This window comes from Acipenser ruthenus, chromosome 43 (genome assembly GCF_902713425.1).
Source record: "Acipenser ruthenus chromosome 43, fAciRut3.2 maternal haplotype, whole genome shotgun sequence".
Taxonomy (NCBI): Eukaryota; Metazoa; Chordata; class Actinopteri; order Acipenseriformes; family Acipenseridae; genus Acipenser; species Acipenser ruthenus.
In genome coordinates this window covers 6,432,745-6,451,713 of record NC_081231.1, presented here as the reverse complement: position 1 = coordinate 6,451,713, position 18,969 = coordinate 6,432,745, and the positions used below count along the sequence as shown (strand labels likewise).

Genomic DNA, 18,969 nt, shown 5'->3' with positions numbered 1-18,969 from the left:
ACCATTAAATATTTCAACCTCGGTGACTTTCTTTGATGTGCTATTAATTTTAGGCAGTTTGCAATATATATATATATATATATATATATATATATATATATATATATATATATATATATATATTATTATTATTTATTAGCAGACGCCCTTATCCAGGGCGACTTACAATTGTTACAAGATATCACATTCTACATTATTTCACATTATACAGATTCACATTATTTTACATACATTATACAGATATCACATTATTTTACATACAATTACCCATTTATACAGCTGGATTTTTACTGGAGCAATCTAGGTAAAGTACCTTGCTCAAGGGTACAACAGCAGTGTCCCCCACTGGGGATTGAACCCACAACCCTCCGGTCCAGAGCCCTAACCACTACTCCACACTGCTGCCCTGTATATATATATATATATATACAGTGCCTTGCAAAAGTATTCAGACCCCTGACCAATTCTCTCATATTATAGAATTACAAATGGTACAATGAAATTTCGTTCTGTTCGATATTTTATTTTAAAACACTGAAACTCAAAATCAATTATTGTACTGTGACATTGGTTTTATGTTGGGAAATATTTTTTCAGAAAAATAAAAAATTGAAATATCTTGCTTGCATAAGTATTCAACCCCTGTGCTGTGGAAGCTCCCAGTTTACACTGATGAAAGAAATTGCCCTAACGAGGACACAATTACCTTACCATTGGCCTCCACCTGTGAACCATTAAAGTTGCTGTCACATTTTCTGGATAAAAACCCCACTGTTGAAGGATCATTGGTCAGGCTGTGAATCTGAAGGAAAATGAAGACCAAAGAGCATTCTACAGAAGTTAGAGATAAAGTAATACAAATGTATAGATTAGGGAAAGGGTACAAAATAATATGCAAGTATTTGGATATCCCAGTGAGCACAGTTGGATCAATAATCAGGAAGTGGAAGCTGCATCACATCACCTAAGCACTGCCAAGAAAAGGCCGTCCCTCAGAACTCAGCGCTCAAACAAGGAGACTTGCGAGAGAAGCCACAGAGAGGCCAACAATCACTTTGAAGGAGCTACAGAGTTCAGTGGCTGGGAATGGAGTAATGGTGCACCAATCAACCATATCAAGAGCTCTGCATAACACTGGCCTGTATGGGAGGGTGACAAGAAAGAAGCCGTTACTCAAAAAGTACCATCTGAAAGCACATCTGGAGTTTGCCAGAAAGCATGAGAGTGACCCAGCTGCGATGTGGGAAAAGGTTTTGGGGTCAGATGAGACCAAGATAGAGCTTTTTAGCCAAAACTCGAAGCGCTATGTGTGGAGCAAACCTAACACTGCCCATGCCTCAAGACACACCATCCCTACAGTGAAGTATGGTGTGGCAGCATCATGCTGTGGTGATGCTTCTCATCAGCAGGGACTGGGCATCTTGTTAAAATTGAAGGAAGAATGGATGGAGCAAAATACAGGGAAATACTGCAAGAGAACCTGCTTCAGTCCTCTAAAAAACTGAAGCTTGGGAGGAAATTCACCTTTCAGCAGGACAATGATCCCAAGCACAAGGCCAAAGCAACATTGGAGTGGCTCAAAAACAAAAAGGTGAATGTCCTACAGTGGCCAGGTCAAAGTCCTGATCTCAATCCTATTGAGAATCTGTCGCACTATTTGAAAATTGCAGTCCACAAGTGTCGTCCAACCAACCTGAACAACCTGGAGCAAATCTGCCAAGAAGAATGGGCCAAAATCACTCCAACACTGTGTGCAAAGCTGATACATACTTACCCCAAAAGACTTAAAGCTGTTATGTAGCGAAAGGTGGCTCTACCAAATATTAATGTGTGGGGGCTGAATACTTATGCAAGCAAGATATTTCAGTTTTTTTATTTTTCTGAAAAAATATTTCCCAACATAAAACCAATGTCACCTTACAATAATTGATTTTGAGTTTCAGTGTTTTAAAATAAAATATCAAACAGAACGAAATTTCAATGTACCATTTGTAATTCAGTAATATGAGAGAATTGGTCAGGGGTCTGAATACTTTTGCAAGGCACTGTGTGTATATATATATATATACTTTACATGAAACTTGTACTTTTTATATAGGTATATAAATGTCAATTGCTGTGGATAAACGCATCAGCGAAATCAATTAATATGACATGTAGTTTTCCAGCTTGCTATTTATTAATATATTTATACATTTATAATATAAACATGTATTCATTTCTACATTTATTTATTTAAAAATATTTATTTCTAAATGCATTTATTCCTCTATGCATTTGTTTCAATCATTTATTTATTTCTACCAAATAAATTATTCCTTTATTTATTTTTAATTAAATGAGGAACCACAATTTATCAGAGATTTAGACAGGGAAGCTACATGCCACTCTTGTGTGCAGTTCCATTCTATGGTATCTACCAAACAAACAGGAAACTACAAATTTTCAAACAGGAAATCGAAGCTGGTCAGGCTTGGATGTTAGCTTAAAGAAAGAATGCATTTCAACAACTGTGCAGTTGCATAGTGAGCTAAGGTTGTGTGCTCTTCAAGAACATCATATTGTGAGTTTAAACCACGGTATTCCCCCCCCCCCCCACCCCCTTTTTTCATCCTGCGACATGTGCTGTTTTAAAACATAAATAATTTGTTTAATATAAATGGTGTGGATATCAAACTGCTTGCACTCCCTGGTATGTTTTGACGTTGACCAACATGTGGAATCACATGATTGGAAGATGTGCAGTTATTTAGTTTTTCTGTTTGAATAGTCGCTACACACCCTTAAAAAGTAGACGGAAGAGGAGGAAGAAGGAGAATAACAATTTTGCCTTAGTTTGACCACTTATATCTCATTGTGTATAAGAGGTATGTACGTTTTTTTTTCACATTTGAGGTAAGAAAGTTTCAGACTTTTGTTACTGGTACAGATGGTAATTCTAAGTGATTTAGTTTTGCCGCTGCAACATGGTGAAAACAGCTAAACTCTGAGCTGTATAGAGACTCTCGGTAGTTTCAAACAAGTTTTTCTAACTTGTACGAGGAATTACCGTTCCTCTCAATATAATTTGGTTACAGTTGTTTTTATGAAAATAGAACTCATGTTTTGCTTTTAGTCATGTACCACTCGACACACACCTCTGTTGCAAAATAACAGAATCATTTTACCCTGATGGATCGCAATTAATAGACTAATAGATAATTGTACTGCCAGTGTAACAGGCAGTGTTGTGTGATGCACTGCCATTATGGATTCTGACCCCTGCTGGCGAGATGAGGTTAAAAGCTCTAAAAGCACACATGCAGAGGAGCCTGGATCTTTTGCATAGGGGTTAAGATGCTCACCTGCAGTGTGTGTGGTCAGCAGTGTGTGCCCAGCCTTCTCTCTGTTACACTTATCACACCCATTATTGAACTGAATTCACAACTCAAGTCTGCTTTCTTCTCTTCACTATGAACACTGGAATCAGTATGAATACTGAACTGCAGCTACAGATCTGTCAGTTTCCAAAACCCATGCGTGTGTCCAAGTTAATGAAGGATTATTATCATGTGACATTGTCTTGCTTTGTTTTAACTCTTCCCTCACCTTTACAATCATTCACAGGGTTCTTATTGAAATGACTCAAATCTTGTGTTTGTATTATTTGGTAAGTCTGTGTTAAGGTGCTTTGACTATGAGTTCTGGAGCTGCCTGTCATATACATATTTAATATAGGCTAGATTAGACTGTCTTTATATTATTATATACACCAGCACTAAGTAGTGCACAGCAGTGTGTTCCTAACAAAACAAGAGAAGGAAACCTGATCAAAAGTGTCCGATCACTAGATGGCGCTGGCTCTTACTTCTCCCTGTGTTAGCACATGTTACATGTATGTATGGCAGGCACCTATAACTGATGAGCATGGTATAACAATGGTAAAAGCACTGGAAACAGCAACATGACTGTGGTGCTTTTATAAGGGTCTAGTCCCTGACTGTCTCTGTTGTGTTTTTCAGTGCTGACTGTAGTGAGCTGCTCCAGACAGTATGAAGGTAAGAGAACAGTTTACAATGTGAACACAGTTTAAAAACAGGATTTACAATTCATGGTTGAAAAGCATGAAGCTGGTTTGAGAAATGACACTTTTCATGTTAGGTGTGTGCATTGAAAATAGGCTGTGGCAATGCAGTCACAAAGTGAAGAGACTGGTAAAGATTCTCATCCTGCTTCCTGATCATCTATATAAAAAACACACATTTCTGAAATAAGCTTTCCTTTTCTTCTGTCCACTATAACTTAGTTAAAAAAAAGCCATACTGTGCTCCACCTAGAGGCTATGTGTGGTCTTGCTGGAAAGCTTTTGAATGAGGATATTATTTTGGCTGACTGCTAACCAGACAGAATATCTGGATGACTTTAAGAACAATAATCCTCCCACTTATCTTAAACATGTGACCTGATTCATAAAAAATAAAAATAAAAAACAGTTTAACAGGACTAATCCTGCTACAGTAACTTGGACTAATTGCTGCTTGATTGAAAATTTAAACACAGACCACTTTCTATTTTCAAGGCCATAATCATACTGAGAGAGATTCCTCATTAATGCCTTTCACTCAAAACACACAAGTAGAGCCTGCAATGGGTCACACTGCTGCTATTCCTACTGTATCACTAGTAGAGTCTGCAATGGGTCACACTGCTGCTATTCCTACTGTATCACAAGTAGAGCCTGCAATGGGTCACACTGCTGCTATTCCTACTGTATCACAAGCAGAGCCTGCAATGGGTCACACTGCTGCTATTCCTACTGTATCACAAGTAGAGCCTGCAATGGGTCACACTGCTGCTATTCCTACTGTATCACATGTAGAGTCTGCAATGGGTCACATTGCTGCTATTCCTACTGTATCACAAGCAGAGCCTGCAATGGGTCACACTGCTGCTATTCCTACTGTATCACAAGTAGAGCCTGCAATGGGTCACACTGCTGCTATTCCTACTGTATCACAAGTAGAGCCTGCAATGGGTCACACTGCTGCTATTCCTACTGTATCACAAGTAGAGCCTGCAATGGGTCACACTGCTGCTATTCCTACTGTATCACAAGTAGAGCCTGCAATGGGTCACACTGCTGCTATTCCTACTGTATCACAAGTAGAGCCTGCAATGGGTCACACTGCTGCTATTCCTACTGTATCACAAGCAGAGCCTGCAATGGGTCACACTGCTGCTATTCCTACTGTATCACAAGTAGAGCCTGCAATGGGTCACACTGCTGCTATTCCTACTGTATCACAAGTAGAGCCTGCAATGGGTCACACTGCTGCTATTCCTACTGTATCACAAGCAGAGTCTGCAATGGGTCACACTGCTGCTATTCCTACTGTATCACAAGTAGAGCCTGCAATGGGCCACTCTGCTGCTATTCCTACTGTATCACAAGTAGAGTCTGCAATGGGTCACACTGCTGCTATTCCTACTGTATCACAAGCAGAGCCTGCAATGGGCCACACTGCTGCTATTCCTACTGTATCACAAGTAGAGCCTGCAATGGGTCACACTGCTGCTATTCCTACTGTATCACAAGTAGAGCCTGCAATGGGTCACACTGCTGCTATTCCCCCTGTATCACAAGTAGAGCCTGCAATGGGTCACACAGACGGGTGATCCTGCAGATTCCTCAATCCTGACACGTCTCTCAGCCCTGCTGATCTGAACTCTTTCTGTCTTTTCAGATGGACGGGTGATCCTGCAGACTCCCCCCCAGCCTGTGTTTGAGGGAGACACTCTGACTCTGAGGTGTCATGTACGCTATGGTTATAAAGCTACCATGGTTATATTTTATAAAGATAATAAAGAGTTACAGTCCCAGGCTGACACAGAGCTGAGTGTGGATCGTGTTTCAAAGAGTGACGAGGGGTCCTACAAGTGCAGAGCATGGAGGAGGATGAGAGGCTCCTCTTACTCTAGTGACTCTGCAGAGGTGCGGGTGTCAGTGAGAGGTAGGTTCATTCTAACAGAGAGAGTCCTCACCCCCTTCTCTGTCTGTAATGTCTCACAGATACATTCACACTGGAGTCTATTCCAGCTGTGTTAATGTGACTCTGCAGAGGTGCGGGTGTCAGTGAGAGGTAGGTTCATTCTAACAGAGAGAGTCCTCACCCCTTCTTAGTCTGTACTGTCTCACAGATACATTCACACTGGAGTCTATTCCAGCTGTGTTAATGTTCTCAACTCAATTCAGGTGCTGAAGTAACGGGTCCTAGCAAAGTTTTCTGATATGAAAGCTTTTCCTGGTCTGAGTAACTCTCATACTCTGAGTAGTGTAGAAGCTGTAATAAAGCAGAAAGAGGCCACACCAAAGTGCTTATTAAACTTTGCAAGTCCTAACTACTCAACTGGACGGCTAAGCGGTTTATCAGCAACAAAAGACCTGTACTTTACAAGCATTAAACACAGTGCCTTCTCTTCAGGTTCCCACACAGGTCTCTCTCCCCAGGCCTTAGCCTTCACACAGACAAGAGACCCACATTTTGACCTGCTTATATACACCTGCCTTACCTGCAGACAGGTGTCCCTAATTACATTAATAAAACAGTGAACCCCTTGAACCCGCCTTCCCCAGTGTGCAGGGCCTCTGCCTGTCACAGTTGTCATGAGTTATGATTGAACCCCTTGAACCCGCCTTCCCCAGTGTGCAGGGCCTCTGCCTGTCACAGTTGTCATGAGTTATGATTGAACCCCTTGAACCCACCTTCCCCAGTGTGCAGGGTCTCTGCCTGTCACAGTTGTCATGAGTTATGCTCAAGCCCTATTTTCTCCAAATGGGTGTCTGTCTGTCTATATTAAAATGGCAAATTTGTTTTATTTATGTTTCTTTCTGTGGCACAGGGTCCAAATACATATAGCAGAAATCAATTTATAAAGTGTAATTTAACACTGAGATGCATGTTATTCTGTTTATAAAGTGTAATTTAACACTGAGATGGATGTTATTCTGTTTATAAAGTGTAATTTAACAGTGAGATGCATGTTATTCTGTTTATAAAGTGTAATTTAACACTGAGATGCATGTTATTCTGTTTATAAAGTGTAATTTAACACTGAGATGGATGTTATTCTGTTTATAAAGTGTAATTTAACACTGAGATGGATGTTATTCTGTTTATAAAGTGTAATTTAACACTGAGATGGATGTTATTCTGTTCATGTCTAGAGCTCACATGACATTGCACAAGTAAGATTCCAATGCTGTTGTAAATGATTATTACACAGCTAGAGTTTGTACAAAAAAATATTTCTTCACTTCCTTAAGTTTTTTGAAAACTGTAAATAACTTTTGTAATTAAATCTACTTTAAGAATAAGAAGGCAGTCGTGCTGCAGCTGCTAATAAATTGAGACGTTGAAACTTGGATTCTGTGTCGCTGACAGTTTCCTCCAAAACCATTAATCCAAAAACACTAAATTAAAATAAACAGACTGTATTACATGTAGAAGAGCTGTGAATAATGCAATACAAGCTGTATTACTCTAGCTTGTATAAAACAGCATTATAATAAATTCATACTAAAGTCTGATATTTAAATATACATGAAAATGATGCTTCACTGACAGTGAAGATAATAACCTGAATACAAGCCATGCTGCTAATCCTGTGTGTCTTTATCTTTTCTTCTGCTCTTTGCTTTCTCTATGTTCTATTCACATGTCTGTTCAGTTGTATTACATGCATGTTTTAGCTGTGAGAATCTGCCTGTGTACAAAGCTCCTTGTGTTTGCACCAGTTATGTAGGACTGGGGTACAAGGCTGCCCTGGGGTACTGCGTGGGGTCTCATATCTGAATAACCACCAATCCAATTATCATTAAACTTGCTATTGACACAATCTAGCATTGCTGTAGAGATTATCACATGGTGGGAATATAGATAGATTCTTACCATACTGATTTCCTTGTGGAACAATATAGGATACAAACAGGAGAGTGAGAGGAGTGCTGAGTGCTGTCTGATCTTCTCTCATCTTCTGTCTCTACAGAACGACCCCAGGCTGTCCTGACCCAGGAGCCTGCATGGACACAGATATACGAATCAGAGACAGTGACACTGAGATGTCAGGTTCAGGGGGGTTACACTGACTGGAGATTCACATGGTACAAAGCTGGGAGGAATGCTCCAGTAACACAGGATTACTACAGCAGTATAGCTCGTGACAGATACACAATTATCTCTGCTACTAGAGACCACAGTGGGGAATATACCTGTAAAGGTGAAAGGAGAGGTAACCCATCGTACTCTAAAACAAGCCATGCTCTTACACTGAGAGTATCAGGTAAGTCATTTCAAACACTCTGAATTCTAACATTCTGATCCTCTCCTCTATTGTAACTCCAGACGGGGCTCTCTGTCTCCCGACTGCCTTCCTACCTGAGTGCTGTCTGCCCTGCCCCCTCTCTTTCTCCCTGCATTTGTTCCACAAACACACTGAGAGAGTTCCTCTATTTACACTGCTCCTCTGCCCTTCTCTCCTTCTTATCGGTGTCAGTGCTGTCTGCCCCTCCATTCCATTCCTGTCACCTTCACACACTGAGAGGATTCCTCAATCTACACTGAACTGTTCCTGCCTTCTCATCAGTGACACCGAGTACCCCCTCTCTGTCTGCCTCTATCCTTTCACAAGCACACACTGGGAAGGTATTCATGTCCCTCTGGGATACACATGCACATGTAAAGTAGCTACATCCTAACAAGTGGTTTTAAAAGCACATGTACAGAGTCCAGTGGGTAAAGCACCTAATGCTGTTGTCTCCTCTATTTCAGCGGACACTCCGGAGCCTGTCCTGACCCGGGAGCCTGCAGGAGAGATATTTGAAGGAGACACAGTCACCCTGAGCTGTGTGGTTGAGGGGGGATCTGGAGGCTGGAGATATCTCTGGTACAAAGACAGGCAGGGAGCTCCAGTGAACCAAACTGACAGCAGCAGTGGAACTGGAGCTGGATACACAATCAGTGCTGCTGCTCTGTCCCACAGTGGAGAGTACTGGTGTGGAGCTGGACGGGGCAGGAACACGTCTTACTCACAATACAGCGATCCCATCTGGGTAAATGTAACTGGTGAGTAATACAGAATCTCCTTCCTTTTTACTAAAGCTTTGCCCTCAGCAGTAGGGGGTGCTGTTTGGTTCTGCTAGAGGTGATTGGGAGCCTCAAACCTCCAGCATTCCTCTAATTCTCTATTTCTAATTCTATTGCTCTCTATGCCTCTCTGTCTATTAAGGTTGAAGTTTCTCACCTACTCTACCACGCAATAGCTAAAATATAGAACACTATGACAAAGCATATCTATTTACAGTAAATGTCCATTTTAAAAATAATAATCTCATTGCTCATTTTTCAATACCAAGAAAAAAAATATTTATTGAATTATGAGAGTGGGACTTAAACTCATGACTAAGACTGTTGTGAGTGAGGACTCAACTCATTATGCTTCATAGCCTCTATACTCCAGCACTGCCTCTGTCTCTCTAAGGAGCCTCTATACTCCAGCACTGCCTCTGTCTCTCTAAGGAGCAGGGGGCTCTGGGAGAATCCCACTATATGGAAGACGCTGGTTCTGATTGATTTGAATATCTTGTTCAGAGAGCTTCACAATCACTAACCTGTCTTCATGTCATCTTTTCATAGCTCTGTTCTCCAGGGTGACTCTGACAGCATCTCCAGGAGCCACAGTGAAGGAGGGAGAGGCTCTTAACCTGACCTGTGAGGCAGCAGTGAACAAAACCCCCCGCCCTGAACTCCACTACACCATTGTGAGAGACGGGGAGCCTGTGACTAACAGCACTGACTCTGCACTGTACAGCATAGCCAGCACTGAGAAGAGCCACACTGGGAGCTACACGTGTGCTGTGGAGTCACAGGGAGTGAAGAAGAGCAGCCAGGAGCTACACATTGAACTGCAAAGTAAGAACACAATCTATGTACAGGGATAGCACTGACAGAGAGCATAGAACTGCACTGCCATTAATTACCAGCTGTCACAATATATAAAATAGTGAACTGTGAGTGTTTCTGATCTGTTATTCTATGTAGTGTGTGTGTGCAGGGGCTGCCTGGTTAATATTAAACTTACAAGAAACTAAAGCATTGATTTGATCAACCTGCTGCCTGTCTTGATAAGATACAGTTGGATTTTAGGAGCTGTGGAATCACCCTATATTGCATCAGCCATGGCATTCTTTGGTTCTGTAACATTCTATTAAACCCAGCTGTGTCTTATTGTGAAAGGGTGAGGTTTATCAAACCAACCCCAGTCCTTAGAGTGGCAGAGTGGCTGCTTCTTCATTGCAGCTCTTGAAGCAGCATGATCAGGAGTAACTCATGTACATAACAGTTCCAGTCCCATTGTGCTGAATCAGCCCTGTCAGTCAAGGTGTATGGAGCTCACTAGCACACACTGATCCTGTACCTTCCTCCCCCAGCGTCCTGGCAGAGCGCTGCTGCTGCTGCTGGCTTCAGTGTCGGCTTCTTTGTGATTCTTCTCATTGTGTTCACTCTGCTTCTCCTCTATCACAAGATCAGAGGTGAGACTCCAGTGTTTTATTACATGTTTCACTCGTCCTGTCACAGCACATACTCTGGCTTCTTCCTTCTCCCTCTAGTGAAAAATAACTACCATCATATTTTGAGAAGCCTATTTTTAAAGATAATGCATTTTAAAAATAAACATTTTATAATTGTATATGCAATAATCCCATAATATTTAGCATGTTTGTACACTTACGGTACATAAACAAGCTGAAACAGTGTTATTCATTTGCAGGTTTCCCGTGTATCACCGGTGGTAAGAGGAGGTAAGTCAGCACAAGCATGTGTACAGACAGGGTCCTCGTCCACTACAGCACTGACAAGCATTTCTCATGACTCGAGGGTTCAATCCCAGCTTCTCTTCCACCTTCACAAACACTTCTTTATTCTGGTAATGGGGTCCATGACTAGCAGTAGTGTCCCTCGACCCCTCAGCACAACGCAGACTGGACTGGAAATGACACGTCTGGGTAGAACACAAACACAAGAGGATCAATTGCAGAAGCATCCATTATAACAAACAGCGAAGGTTAAAAGTAAATGGGTGGTATTGGTAGCCATGGAGACCGTTGTAGCATCTGCCCGCCGAGACCCAGCGGGGCAAGCGCCACGGAATACACAACAAGTACAGCCTGACTACGCCACCTAGGGAATTCCACCCTCACAATTAAAACAAACAGTAGTTTACAACACGTCTCCTAAGTACGTTCTTTTATAGGGCGTGGAATTGGGATATAAATCAGAAGGAGCACACAAACTACAACGATTAAAAATTATTCCAGGTTTTATTTGGAGAGGACACAGACTCGGACCATAGATATGCACATTAACAAACAATTACTACCATCAACAGTATATAACCGTGCAGAACTGACTGAAGTGTTAAAAAAAACAAACACATATAGCAGCAACAAAATTAACTGTGCAGAAAAAAATGCTAATAAATACTAATAAATAAATCAAATATACCAAACACATCTGGAAATGGAAAATTTAAAATTGGTAAAGAATGTTAATATAAATGTGTTTCCGGAATGGATGATGGAAAAACCAAACTGTTGTAGAGAATTGAGTGAGCAAGTGAAGAAAGGAGGGGAAAAAATGGAACTGAAAAGAGAGTCAAGCTTTTGTAGAGGAGAAGAGTATGGAGGCACTATGTATATATACAGATGGATCCAAGGATCCAAAAACAGGAAGAGTGGCAACGGCATATTATATCCCAGAATTAGATCTCTGTAAAATAGCGAGGATATCTGACCATCTATCTGTATTTGTTGCAGAAATGGTAGCTATACTATTTGCAATAGTTAAAATAGCTGAAATAAAGCCTAAAAAAGCGGTCATATTTTCAGATTCATTGAGTGTTCTTATTGCATTAAAAGGGGAGTTTAATGATATAAGGAATGCACAATAATGGGTATCGAAGTGATTTTAGTTTGGATTCCTGGTCACTCTGGCATTCTGGGCAACGAGACGGTAGATCTGGCAGCAAAAAATGGGTTAAAAAGAGAGGAAAGTGATGTGGTGATTCCTCTGGGATCGCAGGAAATGGGAGGCTATGTGAAAAGAATGATAGTAAAAGAATGGCAGAAGAGATGGGATGAAAGCATAAAAGGAAGGTTTTATTATAATATCCAGAAAGAGGTGAACAACAGCTGGGTGAACAAAGAGTTGGGAAGGAAAGAGGAAAGAGCGTTGGATAGGTTAAGGATCGGGCAGAGTTCTTTAAATGAACATCTTTTAAGACTGGAGAAACATGAAGATGGAAAGTGTGAAAAATGTAAAGTAGCTGAAACAGTAGAACATTATTTATTAAAGTGTGAGAAATATGAGGAGCAGAGAAGAAAAATGGAGAGGAGGCTGAGAGAAATGGAGGTATAGGAAGTCAATATAAAGAATTTGCTGGGAAAAGGGAGAGGAAGGGCGACTGAATAGAGAAAGGATACTGACAAAATATATAAAGGAAACAGGAAAAGAAGGGAAGTTATAATAAATAAAGATGACAGAAAAATAAAGTAAAACAGACAGACAAAGGACTACAGATAGAGGGTGCTAATCATCTAAAATAATAGATGGAATGTGCCCTATATATTAACCAGAAGAAGAAGGATGGGCATTATCAGGCGTGTGGTGGTCCAAGAGTAGCCGGCCATGTAATGTAAACAAACATTCTGCTTTGAAACAATAAGTTCTAAACTAGTCATTCCCTTTAAGGACTTCACGACAACCAACGAAGGTTGTAGCTGACTAGAAGATCATAATCAAATTGACTTACTCACGTCTCATACTTCAATGTTACTGCCGCTACTCGCACACCACACACAGAATCATTTTAAACACCTCGCCATTGCACAGACTGCCGACCAGCCATACCGCCGCCGTCACGACAGCCTCCCGTTCCCTTACATCCTGCTTCCTATTCCGTCCCCCTTATCTGTAAAACCAGCCTTTTACATGATCCAGGTAAAGGGAATCATCCTCTGATTGGCGCGGGGAAAGAAACGAAAGATAAGGGGGCGTTCTGAAAATGAAAGTAGCCTAATTAAAACGATAAAACAAAACACAAAGTAGCGACCTGCTACACAGTATTATGGGGATGAGGAAGCCCAAGAGTGCAAAAGAAATGACAAGTTAAAGCACTTTCCCAGCTCATAGCACAGAAACAATACAAATCTTCAGCAGTGGCTCTCAGCACTACTTAGAACAATACAAACATCATACCAATCTAACAGCAAGATAAACTGTTACAATGGTATCTGAAGCTATTTGCCTTTTAACAATGTTGTTAGTATTTTTTAATATAACATAATTTGATGATACAAAAAAATCATGCTTGTCTTCAGTGACACATTGAGAGGTGGGGAGTGTGGAATCATTGCTGAAGTGAAACTGATCAAGCCTGGTGTATCTCACTACTGTCACAGGAAACGCTCGGATCAGAACCAGGACCAAGCAGCAGGGGGAGTAGAGCTCTCCAGCCAAGCACAGCAACCTGGTGAGTTACTGACACACAGAGGAGACACCAACACATTATTCACACACAATAATAACAGTGAAGCTAGGTACTAGCGCTTCAGCTCAGTCCACACGGTTGTCATGCTGATGCGCTAGGTAGGCCACACTGTGGTTGATCCCTGGAGCCAGCCTTGTACCGTTGTGTGTGCTGATGCGCCTGGAAGGCAAAATAGGCGGATCCCTGGAGCCATCAACACCAGGCAGAAGGATATCTACATCATCAGGATGGAAGGAAACGCAGATGGATCACAATCGTTTACAGTAAAAGAAGCTATGTCTCAGATGGTGCTGATCTTGGCGAAAGCTGAATCCAATATCAGCATGAAGTTTTAACACCTACTCTCATATAACGCAAATAATGAATTGCATGAAACCAATATTGAAGATAACACTGTGTAACAATTTTTTTTTTTTTTTTTGGTTCCTGGGTAGTAAGTGTTATTTCCTAATTGCTTATGCCTCAAAAGTATAGAAAATGGCCATTATTCCCCACAAACTTTGCTTTTGTGACCAGGACAGTGATATTTTGAAATTTACCTATTTTCCAGAACATTCCAGATAGATTCAGTGCTGAGTAAACTTGGAGTAACTTCTAGAACTTTCTAGAACTTTCCAGTAATATAAATAGTAGTATAAATACAGGGGCCTTAAGCCCACCAGTTCAGTTTAGTTCCAGCTGCCTAAGTGGATACATATCTGCATTTTTCTGAGATGGCATCAAGAGGCTGCAATGGTGGCATTCCTGATGGGTCTCCAAGGCGGTTTTACCAAGTTTCCCTGCTATCTTTGCCTTTGGGACAGCAGGGACACCAAGGCGCACTACCACAGGCGGGACTGGCCACAGCGGACCGAGTTCTCTGTGGGGAGGAACAATGTCAAGTGGGAGCCACTGGTGGACCCCCGGAAGGTGCTGATGCCACCACTGCACATCAAATTGGGCCTTATGAAACAATTTGTCAGAGCTCTAGATAAGGAGTCGGCAGCCTTCAAGTACCTTCAAGACTTCTTCCCTAAGCTGTCTGAGGCAAAGGTAAAGAAGATCCTGGAGTGCAATGAATTCCCCAAGAAGCTCACTAGTAAGGAGAAAGTGGCTTGGAACAGCTCTGTCGCAGTGGTTCGGGGCTTCCTGGGCAATCACAAGGCCGAAAACTATGTGGAGCTGGTTGAGACTCTGGTGAAGAACTACGGCACAATGGGCTGTACGATGTCCCTCAAAGTCCATATCCTTGATGCTCATCTTGATAAATTCAAGGAGAACATGGGAGCGTACTCGGAGGAGCAAGGCGAGCGCTTCCACCAGGATATACTGGACTTTGAACGCCGCTACCAAGGACAGTATAACGAGAACATGATGGGAGACTACATTTGGGGGCTGATTCGTGAAAGTGATTTACAGTATAATCGTAAATCTCAAAAAACTACTCACTTCTAAATCTTTTGTAGTCATTTTTGTATTACTTTAGTATAAATACATGTTAGTTTGGATTCATATGTTGTTTTTTTCTGACTTTATGTGAACGAAAAGACACAAATTCGCCCGTTTTCTCATTGGAAATAGGTAAATTTCAAAATAACACTTACTACCCAGGAACAAAAATTGTGTTACACGGTGTAATCAAATAAATGCTGAACAACAATGTACACAACTTTGATTAAAAAATATCCTGACAGTTTAAAATTGCATACTGTACATAACTCTACCCAAACAGTGTAAAAGAATGACTTAAACCAATTCATTTCAATTGAATAACGTTAAGCTATTTTGTATAACTTATTTAACACTGCATTTTGATTATATATATATATATATATTTTTAAATGTCCCTTCAGATTCTGAAGACATCGTTTACAGTGTGATTGACACCAGCAAACACAACAATACAAAGAAAGGTAAGAATCTCTGTAAATTGTGTCTCTAAATTACCAAGCTGAACATCCCTCTCACACTTCCCTAAATGATCAGCGATTGGAACCCATGACAGGTGTGAGTGGCTTCTGCTTGTTTTCTATATCAGTTCACATGTCCAGCTGCCCCTGGCACCAAGGGGGGCCCTGTCTGCTAAAACACTGGGAGCTGTTGATCCAATGTGTTTAATATGCTGTTTGTATTAACAGTGTGTTTATTTTACCAGTCAAACCTGCTGAGACTGACACTGTGTACTCAGCTGTGAAAATAACTTTAAGACCAATAAATATTTAATTTAATACTGGAGTTTCTCTTTTTTACTGTTTTAATTTTCCCTCCAGATTCTGAAGAAGTCCTTTACTGTAATATTGACACAAGCAAACAAAACAACAAAAAGAAAGGTAAGAATTGCTGCAAATTATCTCTAAATTCAAAGCATTATCAAAACACTGGGAGCTATTGATCCAATGGGTTTACTGTCCTGTTTGTATTAACAGTGTGTTTATTTTACCAGTCAAACCTGCAGAGACTGACACTGTGTACTCAGCTGTGAAAATAAGTGCAGGTAAGACTCTCTTAAAGCTCTTTCCATTGCTACAATCTCTCTCTCTCTCTCTCTCTCTCTCTCTCTCTCTCATATGATAGATATGAGATACAGAACCTCATTTGCTCTGTGTGGCATTTCTTACTCTTTGAGTTAATGTGGTATTTCTTACATCCACTAGGGGCAGTGTGATGCAGGAGAACACATTCTTGGTTACTCTCTGCTCTGAATTTAGGATTTAGACAGGACTATGAGAGCTCTATTGAGGACACACAGTTTTAAAATTCACCAGGATAGAACAGAAAATTATACAAAGTAATTCTAAATAAGAAAAATAGATTAGAAAAGATAACACTTACTAAGATGGTCCTTAAATTCCATAATATAAACAACTTGAACTCATGAAAGCAAGGGAATGCCACAGCACACATGACTAAGATGAATCCAGGTCATGCTTTAACACTGATACTGACACACTGTGATATCATTATACACTGTGACCAGGGATATTCAACCTCCACAGTGGATCATCTTATCCAACTATAACTGCAGACACTCCATCAAAAACTATAAGAAACTCAAGCAAGCAAGAAATGTCTCATCAGTGTTATAACAAGCACCTGGAAATGACTGCACTTCTTTTATGAATGTAACTCTCTTTCACTCAATAGCCGGTCTGTATCCCCCCAGCAGCTAACAGCCCTGAGGTATTGTAATCTAAACTGTAAGCACTGCTGGAGAGTATCTAGAACCCCTCCTCTCTGTGTCTCCTCTCTCTATTAATCAGGGTGCATTTCACAGGCAAACCCACTGCAGATAATGCAGAGGCCATGTATGCCACAGTCCTCCCAAAGAAGAAAAGGAAGGTAAGCTTTACTTTATTGACTTTTTCATCCCTCCCTCCCAGTCCCTCTTCTCTAAGCACCAGGGACAGTCTCCCTCCCTCTCTCCCAGTCCCTAAACTAACCATCGATCCAATCTCCCTCCCTCTAGGTCCTTCAGCTCTGACCACTAGAGCCAGCCTCCCTCCCTCCCAGTCCCTCACCCCCAGTCCCTCACCTCTCCACCTTCCCTCCCACCCAGTCCCTCACCTCTCCACCCTGCTTGTTTGAGTGTGTGGAGAGCTGACTGATTCCTTGTCTCTCTCTCTCACCCTGCAGTAAATGAAGGGAGTCCCCAGGAGTGAGAGCCAGCCTGAATCCAGAGACACTGAGAAGGGGAGCGTGTCAAACTGAAGGAGAGACCCATTCTTTCAGAATGTACTGGAGAGCCCTGGGATTCAGCTCCACTCCTGTCCCTGAATTGGAACTGAATCTCACTCATCATGCTGTGAGGATTTAGGACAGAGTACTAAGAATGTTTTCCTGGGTGTGGCAGCAATGTGTGCTTCATCTAACTAGAATGACCTCTAAGCTATTGCACCAGTGCAGACACACGCTGAAACTGTCTTAGGAATTTCTTAATTGTTTGTTTTATTTCAAGTGGAGCAAATACTGTTTTTGTTTTGAATTAATTAGTAGTAATTAATCTGCTTTGCTGAGAAACTCCAAGCTTCTTGTTGTATACTGGAGTCCTGCTTCAGTGCAATGGGATTGAAGTACAATTTCTATCAGTGTGTGATTGCTGTATGACAGCCCCACAATGACAGAGCTATATACTGTAAAACAAAAGCAATTCACTAATTTTCCATTCATGCCAAAACATCTCCAAAATTACTATAACACTGTAGTTTATACAGTATATGTGTACTTTATGGACACAAACATTAGTCATTGTAAATATTTCCTGGAATTCCTTTGCTAGTGTATCATGATGTAAGCCCTGGAGTGTGGGCTCAGTCTTCATGAAATGAGAAATGGAATTCCTTTGCTAGTGTATCATGATGTAAGCCCTGGAGTGTGGGCTCAGTCTTCATGAAATGAGAAATGGAATTCCTTTGCTAGTGTATCATGATGTAAGCCCTGGAGTGTGGGCTCAGTCTTCTCTGCTGCCTGCTTGTTCTCGGTGTGTGAGTTCAGCTGCATTTCCAGTGTCCTGAGCTGGGCTTTGAACCCACATGTAGTATTGCTTTGATTGTTTTTTTCATGAATTTATTAAGATGTAGAATCTCTTTGCATTGTGTTGCAATGCAGACATTTTCAGTTTACATATTAAAAAGCACAGCTAAGTCTATTAGCAATAGACAACATATAAATAGCCACTGCCACTAAAATAAATGTTTAATGCTTAATAGATTTTTGTATCAATTGCATTCTATAAAAAAGTGTATATCATGCTATTAAACGATAACAACTTAACACATTTCACTATTCAGAAGCCAAAAATAAACTTTGCATAGATTTTACACTTAACTGTATTGTTTCTGTATTGCTCTGCTCCACTATGTGTCCTGCCTCTCTAGGAGAAGAAGTCTTTTAATCCAGAATTCATGCACCTTTAAATTCTATCAGCAGCAGTGGATCCTCAAACAGTTTTGGTCTGTACAGGTATTTAATGCACAGGGCAACAGTGAAATCAACAATCAATATCCATATGTATTTTAAAACATTAAGGACACAGGAAATGACTTAAATGTTTCCTGTGTCCTTTTTTTCTTTTTTAATGTTGCAATGAGAACACAATACAGGAGATGCTTTGTAATGTTTCAATGAACACACACAATACAGGAGATGCTTTGTAATGTTGCAATGTGCACACACGATACAGGAGATGCTTTGTAATGTTGCAATGAACACACACGATACAGGAGATGCTTTGTAATGTTGCAATGTGCACACACGATACAGGAGATGCTTTGTAATGTTGCAATGTGCACACACGATACAGGAGATGCTTTGTAATGTTTCAATGAACACACACGATACAGGAGATGCTTTGTAATGTTTCAATGAACACACACGATACAGGAGATGCTTTGTAATGTTGCAATGTGC

General features: G+C 40.9%; 1 protein-coding gene across 1 annotated transcript; it reads left to right on the top strand.

The window, feature by feature from the left end:
- Positions 1-8,018: 8,018 nt before the first annotated feature.
- On the top strand, positions 8,019-17,277 carry LOC131709394 (Fc receptor-like protein 2; the record flags this gene model as incomplete). The annotated part of the gene is made up of 11 exons (XM_059011932.1): positions 8,019-8,319; positions 8,808-9,101; positions 9,672-9,947; positions 10,466-10,567; positions 10,807-10,837; positions 13,496-13,566; positions 15,417-15,476; positions 15,834-15,893; positions 16,007-16,057; positions 16,838-16,902; positions 17,197-17,277. Coding segments are annotated over 11 exons (1,314 nt in total), but the record flags the coding sequence as incomplete, so codon positions are not given.
- Positions 17,278-18,969: the final 1,692 nt, after the last annotated feature.